At 33.1% G+C, this 17,434-nt stretch overlaps 1 protein-coding gene across 2 annotated transcripts in view; it reads left to right on the plus strand.

Moving 5' to 3' along the window:
• Positions 1-17,434, plus strand: part of NOVA1 (NOVA alternative splicing regulator 1) — a 142,712-nt gene that overhangs the window by 107,287 nt on the left and 17,991 nt on the right. Inside the window, exon 4 of one of the 2 annotated variants that reach the window (XM_050334903.1) lies at positions 8,657-8,728. The exons of the other annotated variant lie outside the window; for it this stretch is intronic. Coding sequence (XP_050190860.1) covers positions 8,657-8,728 — 72 coding nt within the window. The remainder of the gene's footprint in view (positions 1-8,656; positions 8,729-17,434) is intronic. 2 annotated transcript variants of the gene reach the window in all.

A 17,434-nucleotide genomic window follows, 5' to 3' on the forward strand; every position in this document is an offset into this window, starting at 1 on the left:
AATATTTGGGAATATGCATGTGCATATGTTAAACAGTTTTAACCACGATGAATTGTTTAACTTCTCTTTATTGAAGAAACATCTACTCATGATAAATTAATACACTATAAATATTGACTCAAAAAATATAAAATCCTTTACTTTTACCAAGAAATTAAATTATTAGCTTAGTTATTAGGTAGAGGTTGCAGTGAATTAGTCTGCCCTCCAGTGTCAGAATATACTGTATCTTAATGAAAGTTCTAATACCTCAGTTTGAGTATTTAAAATTATATTTTTTATAACAGGTTATCATGATTTATAACTCAATTGTTGGTTTTTTTTTTAATAGCAGACAGATCACAATTTTATTAAAATGATCAGTATGATGTCCAATACAAGTAAATTAGAATTTTTTTTTAAAATAAGCCTTATTAATTGCAATTTCTTCTTTTATACAAACTTTTACATGTTCTTCCTGTCTCAGAGTGTTAACCAAGAACACTGCACATGAAGTATTACATTGGAGATTGAAGAAAGATTTGAGATGGAGAGTTGATTTGAACTAAATTTTACCCTCATTTAGGAACTCTGAAGATGTTTCTACCAAAAAAGCAAAGGTAGTTTTCTCCCCATGAATGAAGATATCAGTAGCTGAAGCCTTGCAATACCATTTCTGTCTTGGTATTTCTTTGCCTTGGGCTGCTTTATACCAACACTCACTCTGGAGAAAAGAGCTAAGAAAGAAAATATCTTCTGGATATAGACTTAAGGAAGAAAGACAGTTGGTAAAACCTTTGCTGACTGCTTGAGTTTCAGCACCTTCTGTCTTCAAGAAAGGCATGGGACACACAGAGGCTGAGTCTGGCCTGGCATTTCTTCTTACTAATAGAAGTAACTGAACATTCTGTCTCTTTAACTTCAACTTTTTCAGCTTCAGAAGATTTGCAAGCAAGTCTTTGTGGTTCCTTTTGAGCCTTCTCCAATGCATTTTTCTGTATTTCCTAAACTATGGACTTATCAGTAGATATCAGGTAGTTGTCTTCTCCAAGAAAGTGTGATAGATGTTTAAATGACAAATGTTTGCATCTTTACCTCTACACAATATAGACAATGTCTTCATAGGTGTCAACCATCTACTATTACTGAGTATTATCCAACAATAACCGATTCCTGTGACCTTTCACTTCCCAGAAACTGCTGTGAGCTTCTAAATTCTCTTTTCTCTCTTTATTAATTGCAGTGTCATACTAACTCTTTCAAACCACGTTGTAACTCAGGGGTTACAAACCACATTCTTTTCATAAATGATCATGAACCTGAGTTGTTTTGTCTTTGTAATTAATGTACAAAGTTTTAAATTACACCCCTAAATTGATAGCAGCTCTTATAAAAGATAGAAAAGGCTACTTAAATTGGTCTTATCACATCACCTTCTTCAGAAACTATTACAGCTTCTTTGCAGGTTAGTTGAATTTTTCTTCCAGCTTTCAGTTGTTTTACAGGTAGCAGGTGTTGTAGCAGCCTGTCCAGGAAGCACATGGAAGCGAGATGTCCATTGCAGAACTGTGCATTATGTGGAAGGAAAGACAACTTATCTTAACGATAATATCTGCTTCAAACAGGAGTTTGCACTCTTTGGCCTTCTTAGATCCCTTCAAACCTGAATCATTCTTTGATTCTATGAAATTTTTCTATACTGTCAAAGCATAGCAAAGGATTTAGAATTTCTTCCTTGAATATCTAGAGTAAAATTTTCACTTATAGAACTTCCAATTAAAGTTTTCATTGGAACCAGTTTCACTGGTTTAGCTTTTTCAGTAGATAATTAATGCCTCATAAGCTAAATGCCTCATAAGCTAAATTTCTGTTTGTTAGTCATGGTCTCAGACATTTCTGTCAAAATCTGCAAAAGTGAATATCTAAGCTCAGATTTGTAATTTTGTGTTCCGCTATTGAAAACAACTGCTTTTACTTCAGAAATGTTAAGCAAAACAACAAAAAAGAAATGTTTGTAATTTTTAAATAAAAAGTTTTGCTTTCAAATGCTTAAATAGAATCTGACTTTAAGAATACGCATCTCAAAATATTGGCTTAAATGGAGGGTTTTTATCATAGGGTCTTTGTTGTTTGGTTGGTTAGGGTTTTTTTTAATATGGGTTATGAGTTCTTCAGACTATAAAGACTCAATAGACTTCATAGAATCATGGAATTGTTTTAGTGGGAAGGTGACTAGGGCCAACCACTGTGCTATGGACAGGGACACCTTCCACTAGACTGGGTTACTCAAAACCTCATCTAATCTGACCTCGAACCCTTCCAGAGATGGAGCATCAACAGCTTCTCTGCGCAACCTGTTTTAGTGCCTCACCACCCTCACAGTGAAGAGTTTCTCCCTAACAGTTACTCTAAATCCACCTGCTTTCAATTTAAAACCACTATCCTTTGTCCAATCACTACTCTCTCTGATAAAGAATGTGTCCCCATCTGCCCTATAAGCCCTCTTTAAGTACTGAAAGGCTGCTACAAGGTCTCTCTGAAGCCTTCCTATCTCAAGGGTAAACAATGTCAATTCTCTCAGCCGATCTTCACAGGAAAGGTGCTCAAGCTGCTGATCATCTTCGTGGTCCTGTTCTGGATCTTCTCAAGCAGGTCTTTCTTTGTTGGAGGCATCAGAACTGGATGCAGTTGAATTTTCCTTCCAGCCTTCAGTTGTTTTACAGGTAGTGGGTGTTTTAGCAGCCTGCCCAGGAAGCATGTGAAAGTGGAGATGGCCATTGCCATCTCTCCAGGTAGGGTCTCACCAGAGCAGGTAGAGGAACAAACCCACCTCTCAACCTCCTAGATACACTTTTGATGCAGCCCAGGATGCAGTTGGCATTATGGCCAGTGAGTGCACGTTGCTGGATTATATTCAGTTTTTCATTCACCAATACTCCTAAGTTCTTCCTCCTTAAGAAACCTTCATGGATTTCCTACAATACCTCTTCCTTCTGATAAACCTTTCTTCTTTTTATCATTCATTTAAGGCAACAGTCTGTCAACCTAGATGAAACTTACTAAACTGAAAAATATGAGAAAATAACTCTCACAGTTTTCATTTGAAAAAAAAAGTAATAAGTAGCTTCATAGATTAGTGTCTTTTCATCTAGTCATCAATTTCTCATAAACTTTTGTCACTTTTGAATGTAGATGAAAAATCTACATTACCATTCCACAATGTACAGGGAGATATGCAGGTGTTTTTACAAGTTGCAAGAACAAAACAAAACAAGTTACCATTATTTACTAGGGAGATAGTTCTGTACCTTGGATCCAATGGCAAAAGTTTAGCATTCTATAAAAGTATGTATACTATATCCTGTCCCTCATGTGCTCTTGACTAATTCTGGTAGATGATCACTGTTGTATGTTTCATTTCAACAGTGTTGGATATAATCTCAATATGTATGCAAAACTGTTCATGAATGCAGTTAACGCTGTAGCTTATTATTAATTCTTCTGTACTCCAGAATTGGAATGAGAATAGAATATTTTGTTGGGGGATGAACAGCAGCATTCAACATTGCAGAAATTCTCAGTTGTGTTTTGGTTTTTAAGAAAATTATGAAGTTATATCTTTGTAGTTTTGGTGGTATCTTTCTGAATTCCAAAGAATAGCCCAGAATGAAAAGGTGGCCTTTTCTTTTGGGATGAATCTTAGATCCATATCTTACATGATTTTTTTAGGCCTATACCTAGTAATATACTTGAGTTTTCTGGTATTTCTATGTAACAGAATAAACCAGATCTTGTATTAGTTCAATGTTACTGTGACAAGTTTTGAAGAAAGAGAAGGTCCTGATTCTTTTTTGTCTCTTTTGCTATAATACTAATCCTAAATCATTTCCTCCATCCAGAGTTGCTCTGATGATCCAAATGGCACTTGCTGGCTTGCTTTAAGTTTCTTATCCCTTCTTGTCCTTGCATAAGATAATTTTTCTTTGATATCATACTTAACCCTACCTTTTTACTTTCTCAAAGTCAGGTTTCCAGGAGTTCATAAATGCAGATAAGTTACCTCTTAGTCTTTTTGTATTTCCCTATGCCCTGTCTCTTTTTCTACACAAAAGCAAAGCCAAATGCAAAGAGAATGACATATCATCAAAATTTATTTGTTCTTTACAAAAATGAAAATGAAGCAAGAAAAAATAAATCACTGAAGTCATCAAAGTAGCTTTCTAACAATCCAGATTGTAAGCAAATTATTAATCCTTGATAATTTCTTTTTCCAAATTTTAGTTTTCAAAATGTGTTATATACAGTCATTTGAGATGAGAAACATTTGCCAAAGTTACAGATTAAAGGAGATCATAGCATGTAAAGAAGACTCTGTGTTTAGCAAAGCAAGCGGTCTGTTTAGAAAGGCTTATCTCTGATACTGTTGAAAGTCTAGTAATAATCAGTATTTTAGGTTGTTCAGCACAGCAGGACTTTGCAGTGCTCTCTGTTTCTCATTTTAGCTGCAGAATGTGTTCAACTGTTTAATGTAATTTTAAAAAGATAACACCTTTTCTCAAAGTGCACTGTAATATGGACTTAGGCAAATCAGTTTTGTCATCACATTAATTTCAGTTATTTAAAAGCATTGGCATTAATATATGCAAGGTTGAAACTCAGTATTAGGTTAGTATTAATACTAATTTATTGCAGGTAATGTTATTACCAAGATTTCCTTTGTTTGGTAAGCCCTTTATTGAAAATCTAGAAATTGATAAGCTGTAAATACAGTCTCACCTTCACTTTTAAATGATGTTCTTTCTATGCCTTCACATTTCTAATGCTTATTCAACTAGTATTTAATTTTATACCTTCTCTTTCTACTCTTATCTATATAAATATAATAATAAGTACTGAAAATTAAATTAATTGTCTCAGTACAGTTTTATTATTTATTTCCCATTAAGTAAGTATTGACATTCTTTTAGTGCATATATATATATGAATATAAGGTTGTCATGGTCATTGAAAGAAATCTCAGAGACCTTTTGGAACAGCATGTAGATGCACTGTATGTAATCTATACTGCCATGATACAGCTTTATCTTCACTCTGTTAATCAAAAATATGAAGTATGGATATGTGATGCTTTGACCACATTTCTGCACCCTTTAGTGTGTTGTGCAGCCTGAGAACAGTCTCTCACAGTACAATCAGTGCTTGTAAGTGACAGAAAGAAGTATTTCTTTGGACTTTCAGAAAATACTACAACTCAAATATGGCTCAAACAGAATTTTATCTCTAAAGTTAAACTCCTTTTTAAATACTTAAAATCTGCCTTCTCAAACATCTCTTCTAAAAGTGTAAAGTTAAAACAAGAAACACATCCTAACCTGTAAATGTAGTGTTTCATTAATTGTCACATAAGTAGTAGGAAAGGAAATAATATTTAGAAAACAGAGAAGATTAATCGCATCATGGCTTGGACTATACTGTTCAAGATACAGCGTATGAAAACCCCAAAGTCTTAGAAGTGGTGTGTGGTAGAAATTCTGAGTTTTTTTTTTCTATAACTGTTTTAGAACAGCTTCAGTTACACTATGCATATAGCAGTCTCAAAAATTGAAACTCTGTAATGTAAATTCATCTTAAGATTTCTAATCACTTTATACATCTAATTCCCAGAAATCTAATAACTACTAAATTCAAGTGCTTACCTAATGCAAGGGACTTGCCAATTTTTTTAATCATTATATGCTGCATAATAAATCAAAATATTGAGTTCTGTTCAACTTTCTTTAAGAAGCAATTTTAATGAAAAGTTTTTGCAAAGCAATTGAGAGTGTATCAATAAATGACTTATCAGCTAGTGCAAATTCAATGCAAAATCCAAATGCCTGTTTGGTTTTCTTTTTTTTTTTTTATGTTTGAGAAATCACTTTGTGTTATTTTGATATCAGAGAAATAAATAGGTGTATCTGGAGAATTATATAGAAGCTGAAAAAGTGATTAATTTTTACGAAACACAATCAATTCTTTCATATATATGTATGTATAGATATATATATAAAAATAGAAGCAGTTATGTCAGTAAACAAGGTAAGAATGATTAAGCCTCAATTACAAAAAACCTGATATGCAAAGAAAAAACTGCCAAAAATACAAACCAAAGAACTTTATTATTATTTTCAGTACTTTGCCACTGATATGTGTATATTGGTAAAACAGACATATGCCCGTATTTGATTCTTGTTCATTAATACAGTCTTGTTTTTAAATTTATTAATCTCTTTTTCTTTGCATTTTATTTTAAACAAGCTTTTGCTAAAATAAAAAATTAAATGCTTCTACTTAATAGATGTTATAGTTCAACTGTTATCTGAAAAGATTATTATCACTCCTTTTCTCACCACAGCCATATATTTCTGTGTTTTAGGAAGATTGATATGAATTGAAATCTAGGATGTTTCCAGTTTCTTAAATAATTTGTGGTTGAGTGGATCAGTGATTGAGCCATTATTCAGTGTTGAATTATTCTACCTATTTCCCTATAAATACATTAATTAGATTTAATAATAACTGTGAAGAACAAACTGTTTTTCCTTATAATAAGTAGCCTAACATACCAAAACAATATACAGTACAAAATGCCCTAGTTAGCAGTGGTGTTGGTAACAGAAACTATCAGTTTTCTGAAATATTTTTATCAAAATATATACTCAATTTTTTTTTTGGTAGTTAAGGATGGGAGTTTAATATTTAGCTATAACAAAGAAAACCTTTTGAGAGTAATATAAAATTCTCCATTCTTTAGAGAATTTTGGTTTGATTGGGGGTTTTTGTTTGTTTTGGTTTGGGTTGTTTTTGTTTTGTTTTGTTTTTCAAGTTTAAGCTTAAATGACAAAAATCAGCTCATTGCAATTTCGGACTTTGGTAAGAGAAATACTACATCATCTCGTTAAAATCAGAAGTATCATTCTAAAGTTGAATGGGCTTAGCCCTGTACTATTCCTGAATCAGAACATCTATTGCTAAATAATCTTAGCCCCTTTCAAATTAACCCCTTGTGAAAGGACCCATGTTTGGTACAGAAAGACGTAGGAGAATCCTTTATAATTGCCTTGATTTTTACAATGTGTGGTTCCTGCTGACAAGCTGTATATTTTTTAAAATGTCCTATACATAGTAATATTTTTTACTTAACCCTCTAGAAAGAGTCCCAGTTGATGCTTAAGCTATGCATATTTTCTTTTGTTTTGATTGCTTTACAACGAGTTATAAGTTGGAAACACAAAATAGGGATCTGTCTCTTAAGATTTTATTTTTCCTGTTTTGACTACTTATTTATGTACAAACTGTGAAAAATGGATCTTCATACTGTTTAAAATATCTCTAAAATATTTGTGTGTGCATATGTACAAGCCCTTATTTTGCTAATACACAACTTTATGCATTCGCAGTGTCCCAGCTTTCTCATATGCATTAAGAGTTTTAGTGCAAAAGTATGTATACCTATTTTATGAGGGACTGTCAATGATTGTAAGTAACAGAACTGCTGAAAGTGTGAAATTTTCCTTTATTTATTTCTAAATAGTTTTGGTTAGCAACTATATGAGCATATGATAAATTCCATTGTATAGCACTTTAACATTTTATTTCTTGACATAAAAGTAGTGTAATTTTGGATATTTTATAATATTTATTTATTGCAAAGATGTCAAAAATATGCTTTGAATAAGTATTGTATGTTATGTTTTGACAATTGGAATTTTACTTTTTCACTACATTTATAAAAAGAAGAGTTTTTCTGTCAGTATCTAATACTTTTAAAGGAGAAATGTGTATATAAATTTTTTAAACAGAGCAGTGCTTTTTTAATATGTTCAAGAATTAATGTTAAGTGTGTGTATATTATTTAGAAAACATGATCAATAAATATGACTCTTAATTCTTTTTTGTGTTTATTTTGAACATAGGGCTATAATAAGCTACTAACCTTTGCTCAACTAAACGAACATTTTTAATGTTAATCATAAATATATTGTAGTTATTTGTTGTGAACGTATTAGTTGCAAGTTCATCCATCATGAAATTGATGCTTACATTTTTTCACCTGCTTCTAGATTAAAAAAAAAAATCAATGAATATTTTAGCAGTTAGTTATTGCCAAAAACTCAGTAGCTTTAGCGTAACTGTTGTAAGATATGGAACGCAGTTTGCTGGCTATAGTCCTTACTTTGGAATGGTGCATTATAAAGTGCCAAAGTAAATGTCTCTTATCTTTTTTCAGACATTGGCCCTGTTTGTTTGTAGACTGATAACTGTTTCTAGTGTGCTCATTGAACTTGCTGGAATTTTTGTTTACTAATGGTCTTCATTTTCCCCAAGAGGAGGAGAGAGGAAAGAATATATTCCTCATGTGGTCAGCATATTTTTGAGTATTTATGTGAGTTCACCATCTTGATTTCAAGTCATGAATTTGTTTTTACATGCATAAGCATGCATATTTACATGCATTATTTATCCAATTGACTTTAAATTCCATTAAGTTCCAATGAGTAGGAGAAAGATTTTGTCTCAGGCATTTTTATTTATTTTAATTTTCTAGTTATGTTATTTTGTTGGTTTATTTATTTTTTTAACTGTTCAGTCTAAGGCTTGTAAAGGTTGATTTGCTCCTGAACTGCTTTGTTCCCAGACATTGCCATCTTCCCCAACTACCACCAAGTCCTCTCCATCTGATCCCATGACCACCTCCAGAGCCAATCAGGTACAGTATCATCCTACCATCTACACCATACTTTTCATGGGTGACAGCTTGCAAACTGGAGAAAAAGATATGGTGGGTTAAGGATTTATTCGTTCATTCACATATATACACCCATAACCATAGTTATCTAACTCTTGTTAGAAACTGGTAAATTTAATTGAAAATGGTTTGCTTCTTTTAACTTATTTTGTTGGGCTTCTTTAAAATCTCTCATGAAAGTAAAGAATCTTTTAAAATAGTTGGGGTTTATTTTGCATTTGATTTGATTAATAAATTGCTAAGACACAAAACTGGTGTGTTTGTAGACAGAATAACTCTTGGTTTATGTATATTTATGTATATATGCACACACATATGGATCATTTCCTGGACCATTTATAAAATATAAGAGAATTACCACTAACACCATGCTTAAATAGATGGAATTCAACCCAGGAATGACAAACAGACTTCTTTATTTGCTTTGAAAATTTTGAAATGTGTTTGTGGACAGTAACATAGGAGCATTATTTAAATGTAATATAAATGAAAATTTATTGATGAAGAATGAAGTAAAATGAAATCTCTCTAAAAACAAGCTAAACACATCTAAGTAAGTTTAATTAATTTTTTATTTTGTAAATGCATAAACTGTTCTTTTAGCACTATTTTAATTATACTATTTTATTTCAATTTAAACTGGAAAAAGTATGCCCAGTTCATTATGTCCACAAATTATCATAATGTGTATCTTTTTCTTCCCTAGGAAAATTGTTAAAATTACTACCTACCATGATCTTTAGAACTTATCTATGCTTAATTAAAACATTATTTATTTTTAATGTACTGTTAAACTTAATATACTCTGTGTTCAAATAATGTAAGTATTCATTATGTGCTAAGAGTGCACACAGTCTCTTTCAGTTAGCTGAACGTTGCTATCAGATCTTGCACAAACATCAAAAAACAGAAAAGTTTTCTTCACAAGCTAATTTCTCCTGGAAGTTAACATTATGAATTACTAATCCTCTGACATTTTCTGAACTGCTTAGAACTTGCTGGTGTATGAACAAACAATTTAACATGAACAGAAGCATATTAAAGCATTATATCTTTGACCAATACATGGCTATCTGTTGAAAGGGATATCTAATAGAGAAAGTAATGAAATTTGGAAAGAAATTGTAGAGATAGAAGAAATACTAAGAAAAATATAAATTGCGATATCCTTCACTTCAATTTGAAAGCCTTCTTCATCAGCCTGCTTCCATTCCAGCAACAGTTACTTGGCTTCATCATCATTAAATGACAAAGATAAAATCTTTGCTGACAGCTAGGGATATTTTATGAACTCTCTGTTCAACTTTTATTCTCGCTCTCTCTCTTAATTTTAGTACTTTGTTTATTTTAGTTAGATTTTGAAAATGTTGAGTGCACAGATCATTTTTAAAGGGTTCTTACTATTTTCTTTCATTCTCATTTTTTTTCAAATTATATCTTGATCATTATTTCAAGAAAAAGGAAGAAATGCTTTTATTTACAGGAAATACTATTTGAGTATGCTGTTTAATTAGCATAAGAGAAGTACCTACTTTGCATCTGTTCTATGATTTTTAAATTATCAAAATTATAGTGTAGTGTATAAACTTTAAATGACTTTTCAATAGCTAAAAATGCTTACATTTATAGAAAGTTGTTTTATGAGAATATTGTCAAGTAATATAGTTGAATATACAAGCTAAGTGAAACGTATGCTTTTTGTCCTGTCTGTATCCCACATTATATATTTTAATGCATTTTATTCATAACCTTTGTTCAGTTCAGTTTTCATAAAAATAAAGACATTTTTTGAACAGCATCAAAATTGTATATATGAAGAAGAGTAATGAGTTCCTTTTTGAACTGCTTTTATTATTAACCATTAAAATTCCTACTCATTTATGATTATTTTATCCCTTCTATTATTTTCAAGTGATTTCTAGCCATTCCAGCAGGAAACACAAAGCACATGATAAGGCAATTAAGGCCTTTCTGTTCATTCTAGTGATAAGTGACGTAGCTGGCAATTGTTCCCAGACTGTAGTAGTGATTAGCATTCAACACCAGTATATCGACAAGTATCTGCACTGCGGCTGTCACACAAAAATAGGTTCCAACACAATAATCTCAGACCTGTCAGTAGTCATGTAAGTGCCCAATAGGAGAGTATTAGAGAACAACAAATGTTTTTTTCGATATATGGCTGTTGTAAGATGACTCTCCAAAGAAAATAACCATTCAGGTATGGGTTTTCTCACAAGATGTTATATTATGATAACAGGAGAGAGCTTAGTTAACTGAATGGATGTCAGGAAATTCAGTGTTAAGGTGTAAGATAAATTCACAGCACACTCTGTTGTGTGGATATAGTAGCAAATCAGGTAGTAGCATATCAGGCTTAAAATCATTCAATTTTCTGTAATATTTTAAACATGAGAAGATGATATTTAGCATTAAAGATTAGTAAGGTGATTAAGCAAGCTTTAAGCAATACTTAATGCTGGGTTGCTATTGGAGTGAGATTTTTAAAATTGGTTGGAGGATTCCCCATAAGTCCTTGTAATTAGAGAATTGTCACACATTCACAGAAAATACCAAGTTGGAAGGAACCCACAAGAATCATCGAGTCCAACTCCTGACTCTGCACAGGAGTAGAGTCACACCATGTCCCTGAGGTTATTGTCCAAACAGCTCTTGAACTCTGTCGGGCTTGGTGCTGTGACCACTTCTCAGGGGAGCCTGTTCCAAGACCCAACAATTCCCTGGGCCAAGAACCTTTTTCTAATGTCCAACCCAAATCTCCTCTGACACAACTTCAGGCCATTCCCTTGGGTCCTGTCAATAGTCACCAGAGAGAAGAGATCAGTGCCTGTCCCTCCTCTTCCTCTCACAAGAAAGTTGTAGGCTGGGGTGACTTCTCCTCTCAGTTTCCTCTACTCAAGGTCGAACAGACCAAGTGACCTCAGCCACTTTTCATACGGCTTTCCCTTAAGGCCCTTCACCATCTTCGTTGCCCTCCTTTGGACTCTCTCTAATAGCTTACTATCTTTCTTATATTGCAGTGCCCAAAACTACACACAATATTCAAGGTGAGGCTGCCCCAGTGCAGAGCAGAATGGGACAGTCCCCTCCCTTGGCTGGCTGGCAATGCTTTGCTGGGCCCCCCAGGACACAGTTGGCCCTCCTGGCTGCCAGGGCACTGCTGACTTGAGTTTGTGTGTTGACGAGCATAGCTATGTGAGCCTCCCACTTTACGAGCATGTCAGTTGTGTTCCCCTGACAGAGCTTGAAGAATTTCTAGACACTCTTTTTATTACAAAAGGAAATAACTCTGCCAGCAGAGGTCAGAGAAAACTAGGCAGGAAATCTGGCTTGTATTAGGTCTTCCTTTTAATGACTCACTCTGCCTCCATTCAGATGAGATCATAACTCCTTTGTATGACAGTTTCAGCTTCTGATGAATTGTTTGTGGAAAAATCCAGTGTTGACGAACTACTTCTTTTATGATTTTCAAGAAGAGGATAATCTCTAGAAATGTCTTATCTAGTGGAAGAAAACAGTTTCTTCATACTTGTCATGTGTTGTGTTAGACTGAGTTGCTACGGATACAATAGAAACCTTTGCACTGGAAGTGTTTTTCTCTTTAGTTCTTTGTTCCAGGAAGTTATACATCCGTCAGTATTATTCTTCTAAATCTCTTGTTAATTTAAGTAGAATTTCCTTGGACCTTTATTTGCACTAAAATTCCATACACTACAAACTTCCCAAGGAAGAAAGAACCAAAGAGGTAATAGAATTAAAGACATTTCCAGTACCTTTTTTTTCCCCTCCTCCTGTCTACCTATTGCTGAAAAGAACTCAATCTTTCTATACTTTTAGAGTTTCTGTGTTACCCTCTCGCAAACTTTGTCAGCTTTGTTTATAGCTTAGCACTGACAGACATATAGCTTCAATGGTGAAACTGTTCTGATGATGTCCATGGAACTGGCAGAATATAGCTTTACTTTTATCAAGTTGATTTTTCCACAGTGCACTTCAAGAGGGAATTTCATCTCAAAAGTGATGAATAATGCAATAAACATCATATAAATCATGCTTGTTTTTCCTATATAGTGTCTTGTAAAGGTACAAGTCTAATACTTATTTTAACAGTTAAGTGACATTAGATAGACAAGTAGTTCTATAGTTAAACTGTTTACATATTTTTATTTGTTTACAAGATTATTTTTTCTTATCTTCTTCTACACCTGTAAATGCAGCTGTGAACCCTTGCATGTTTCATTCTCCAATCCTCCTTTTCTGTGAGATTGATATCACTGGCGAGCTTTGCTACTGGCTTAAGAGAATAAAAGACCAGAACACACATTATGTTTATGAGTGAGTCAGGAGAAAAATGAATAGGAGTCCTTTCCTCTTGCCTTACAATTTAGATAGGCTTAAGCTTAGTAATAAAATAGAATTTATCATAGCAAACTTTGTGTCTATTACTTCCTAAATAAAGCTTTTATTTTCATTTTTTTAGTACACTATTTTCCCATGACATTTGTATTTTTTACAGTTATATCTTCTATTTTACTGCTTTGTTGTTGCACCTGAAACTCTTATTTTATCATTTTGTACAGCATAATATAAATTTTGTGGTGTGCAGATAGGTATAGATTTTGTTCATTCAATCCTCAAGGTTTACATTTTTTAAAGCATAGTTATCTCATCTGGTTGCTGCAATATCTGTAATACATAATACTTTTCAACCTTTTCACATGATGGAACTGAGCCAGTTTTCTTGGTACTGCCTGTACCCAGCAGGTACAGCACAAACATATGGCTGTTACAATCTTGGTATTACGAATTTGTGCTTTTGGCTTACATTATCTTTTTATTTTAAGCAAAGTCTATATGTTGCAATGTAATATAATAGTACATATATAACTAGCGATTGGGACATTAATTGATATTTCTAAATTGTCATAATTGATGAACATGATGTCCCTCTATGCCTTAAAAGAACCACCCTATCCCTTTTTGTAAAGTTACTTGCAGAAATATAGTCTTTTCATTCCTCAGAGAAAGGTAGAATCTGAAAACAGAGGTTGTCTGTAAAGCATACTGACAGCTTCTAAAGGGCTGATGAGCTCATATTTGATATATAATTTGTTGTGGGTGGTGGAAGAAAAAATAAGAAAGATTTTTTTTCAGTCTTCCGTTATCTTTAGGACATGGATTTTTAAAATATGTATAATACCCAGCTTCAAATTACAATTTTTTTATCAGTACTTTAATCTTAATGTAAAAAAAGTGAGTTTTGATGATGATCCTAAGATACCTTACAGGCATCTTAGGCCAGTGAGGTATTATCTTTATTTGCCTTTGACAATTTGATATGAGGTTTATTTAAGATATTGTGTCTCAGATATTTTAGCTGTAGTATTCATTTATTTTTTATTCTGCAATTTAGTATCAATTGTTACAGTGCTGTTGAGAAGATCTGCTTTCTTTTAAGGTGTGTCACAGACCGATTGATGTTGGATGTTTCACTTGATCTTTCCAAATCTCAGTACCATGTACTTCAAATCAAAGTCAATATAAAATTATTTAACGTTCTGATAAAAGGTGCTACAGAATTAAAAATCTCTTATTACTTTAATTTCATTCTTAAGAATATTTGCCATAGTAATTCTCTGAGATAACAAGTTGCCACAGATACCTTTGTCAGCCTATCTGATTGGTCTCTGATAAATGCAACCATTTTATTTACATTCAGAAGACTCTGTCCAAGTCCCACACACAAAACTAATATGTTATTTGAAAGATACTTCATATAATAGATGATGTTTTATATTGACCCATCACTAAAGTATTTAGTAAACTGTATTGTAAAATTTTAAATATGTGAAGACCACACATATATTAAATTATTAGCGTATTAAACAAATACATTCTTCTAATTATAGAATACAACTAATTTTTTATTCACAAGTAGATGAATGAGAAGGAAATCAGGTTTGATGTAGCAGCAGTGTTCAGAAGTGTATGGTAACTGTAAGAACCTTATCATGATGTTTAGGGGAATAGAGTTGAAGAAATAGGTTCCATATTTTGCTAACTTTCTCTGTAAGGTCGCCAAACTTAGGATATACTTTGGTCACATAGAGAAAAATTTCTCACATATTTTCTCAACATAGCATTTTTTTTTAGGTTAAGTCTCAGCAATGACTTTCACCTTCAGTTTTCATAATTACTCAACTTCACATTCAGAGTTCTGTTTAGGTGTTGCTATTGCTTTCATAGTTTTCATTATTATACAGTAATAATTTTTGACTCCCCATTGAACCTGTAACAAGGTTGAATGAAAGTACCTATTACACTTCTCTTTCTAGAAGGGTGAGAAAATCCTTACATTTCACATTCATAGATAATTTTATCAACATTATATCTCTATAAAGTGACCTTTTTCATATTAACAAGACAGATTTTCTATTTTGATCACAAGTTACCTATGGCACACTGGGAATAGTACATAATAAATAAAGTTTGAGATAATATATCTAGAAATGGCTAGGGAGAATTATTCCTCTGTTCATGTCAGAGGATTTCAGTAGAGGTTCCAGTGCTTCCTGGAAGCACTAGAGGTAACCTTTCCTGCTTCTTCTCAGCTAAAATGTTTAATTTCATGGCCATTCGTAAGCATAATTAACCTATACTCCTTAGACTAACTGTAGACTTTCTTCCTGGTTTTCATGTTAATACATTACTATTAATATATTTCTCTTTTACTTTGACCACTTTTCCCCAGTATTGTGGAGTATCTGAGCTCAGTGCTCTTGTTTACATTGTCTCTGTAAACTATATATACTTTTTAAAGACTGTAAAGATGTTTAAATAACAATTTCAAAAATCTCATTTGAAAATCAGTTTGGTTTTTTTTTACTTTTCCTATTTTCTGTTTCAATTTTTTCCCTTTAGACAACTATGTAGATAATTATTAGTGTTCATATTTCTTACTTGTTTCCTTTCATCTCCTCTCCCACTGCAAAACAAATTTAGGCATCACTGTGTACTGCTCCTTTCTTAAAGGTAGGAGAAATGTCAGGAACATTCATGAGACATGGGGAAAAAATGTAGATTCTCACTACTAAGTCTCTGAATACTGCTATCATTCATAGGATGTCATAAATGATCTGCCAGTTGCAGTCCTGTAAGTAAAAATTCATGTTTCATGTTCATGTATCTTGTTTGGATTTTATGCTTGATAATGATCAGAAGCAGTTAGTTTCCCATTTTGTCCCCCTTTCAAAAAGATACACATTATTGTCTTTGCCAAAATATGGTAAAGGTTTTGAAATGTCCTTTGCAAAAGGGTGTTTATTTTTTTTAATTTTCTTTATTCTGACTGTTTTAAAAATTCTTCCTTAATCAATACAAAATGAAAAAAACAGTTATGTTCTAAAGTTTCAGATATATCAGTGTTCAAGTTCCATTCCATATAAGCTAGAGTGAAAGTTGTCAGTATGTAACTCTTATTGTCTAAGCAAGATTAGCTTTGACTTTGAGTCCTTAATACTCAGATTTGTTGATACACAGTTACATTTAGAACTACTATTGGCTGAAAAAGTCAACCATATTCTAAGGTATACAGGCAAAGAGTCACTTAGTGCCCTCTTTGCTCTTTGAACAATCCAGAGAAAACAGAAGGTCAGAGTAATTTCCAGAATGCAAATTTGGATGTCTTTATTGATGTTTCTCTAGTGTACAATGTATCAGTTACATGAGCCTAAACTCCCAAGTTTTCAATTATTCGGAATTTAATTTAGTGGCTCTTAAAGGAGTTCAGAATTTATATGATAAAGAGTTGTATGAGAATGTGGAAAGAAACACTGGGCTTACAGAGCTTACTGTCACACCAGGACAGATCCTGTACAGGTAGAAAAGGCAGTACCATGTTTTTCTGACCTGTCAGAAGTTGAGTGAGGCATGATTAGGCCTGGTCCTAGAAGACTCTGCTTGGCACCTGATGTTAGTTAATGTTTTCTTTGTGCCATCTGAAATGTTTTCACTTTCACAAGCTAATTTGTAGGAACAGTGCAGCACCACACTTTGCTGAAGGCTGAATGCTGGATGCATCACCTGCCTTCTGCATGCTTTAAGAATTCATAAGATGGTGAGAACTCATAGATAGATGTGAGACAAACCAACCAATTAGAGTAGGTGTCTGCCTGATTTGAGTGAAAAAGGAGCGTTCTTTGAATACAAATCATAGAAGCAGGTTGACTTATTGCACTGTAGGGAATAAGAGGTGAGAGGTTTTTCCTCTTCCAGAGGTAAGGTGCATCTATTGAGATATTTGTCTGCAGTATTATATCCTAGCTTTCAGATAGTCTTTCTCTTTTACCCTGTAGTCAAAACAAAATGTAACCACATCTTATTCGGCAATAGTATTATTCCTTAGTTTTGTGCCTGTAGTTATTTTTACATTTGATGTGTTTGGGTTTGGTTTTTTGGTTTGGTTGGGTTGTTTGGTTTTTTTTTTTTTCCATGAAAGTAAATTAGGCTCCATACAAGTAATAATAGTTATTAAGAGGCACAGTTTGCAATTAGTGGATCAGTGGTAGTATCGTGACCATAAGCTTTAACAAGTATCCTTAGAAATGCCCAGGGTTCACTGCTGTGTTACCTCCCAGTGATTTACAT

Source organism: Myiozetetes cayanensis, unplaced genomic scaffold (assembly GCF_022539395.1).
Source record: "Myiozetetes cayanensis isolate MyiCay16 unplaced genomic scaffold, myiCay2020 scf6-25, whole genome shotgun sequence".
In the NCBI taxonomy this organism is placed as follows: Eukaryota; Metazoa; Chordata; class Aves; order Passeriformes; family Tyrannidae; genus Myiozetetes; species Myiozetetes cayanensis.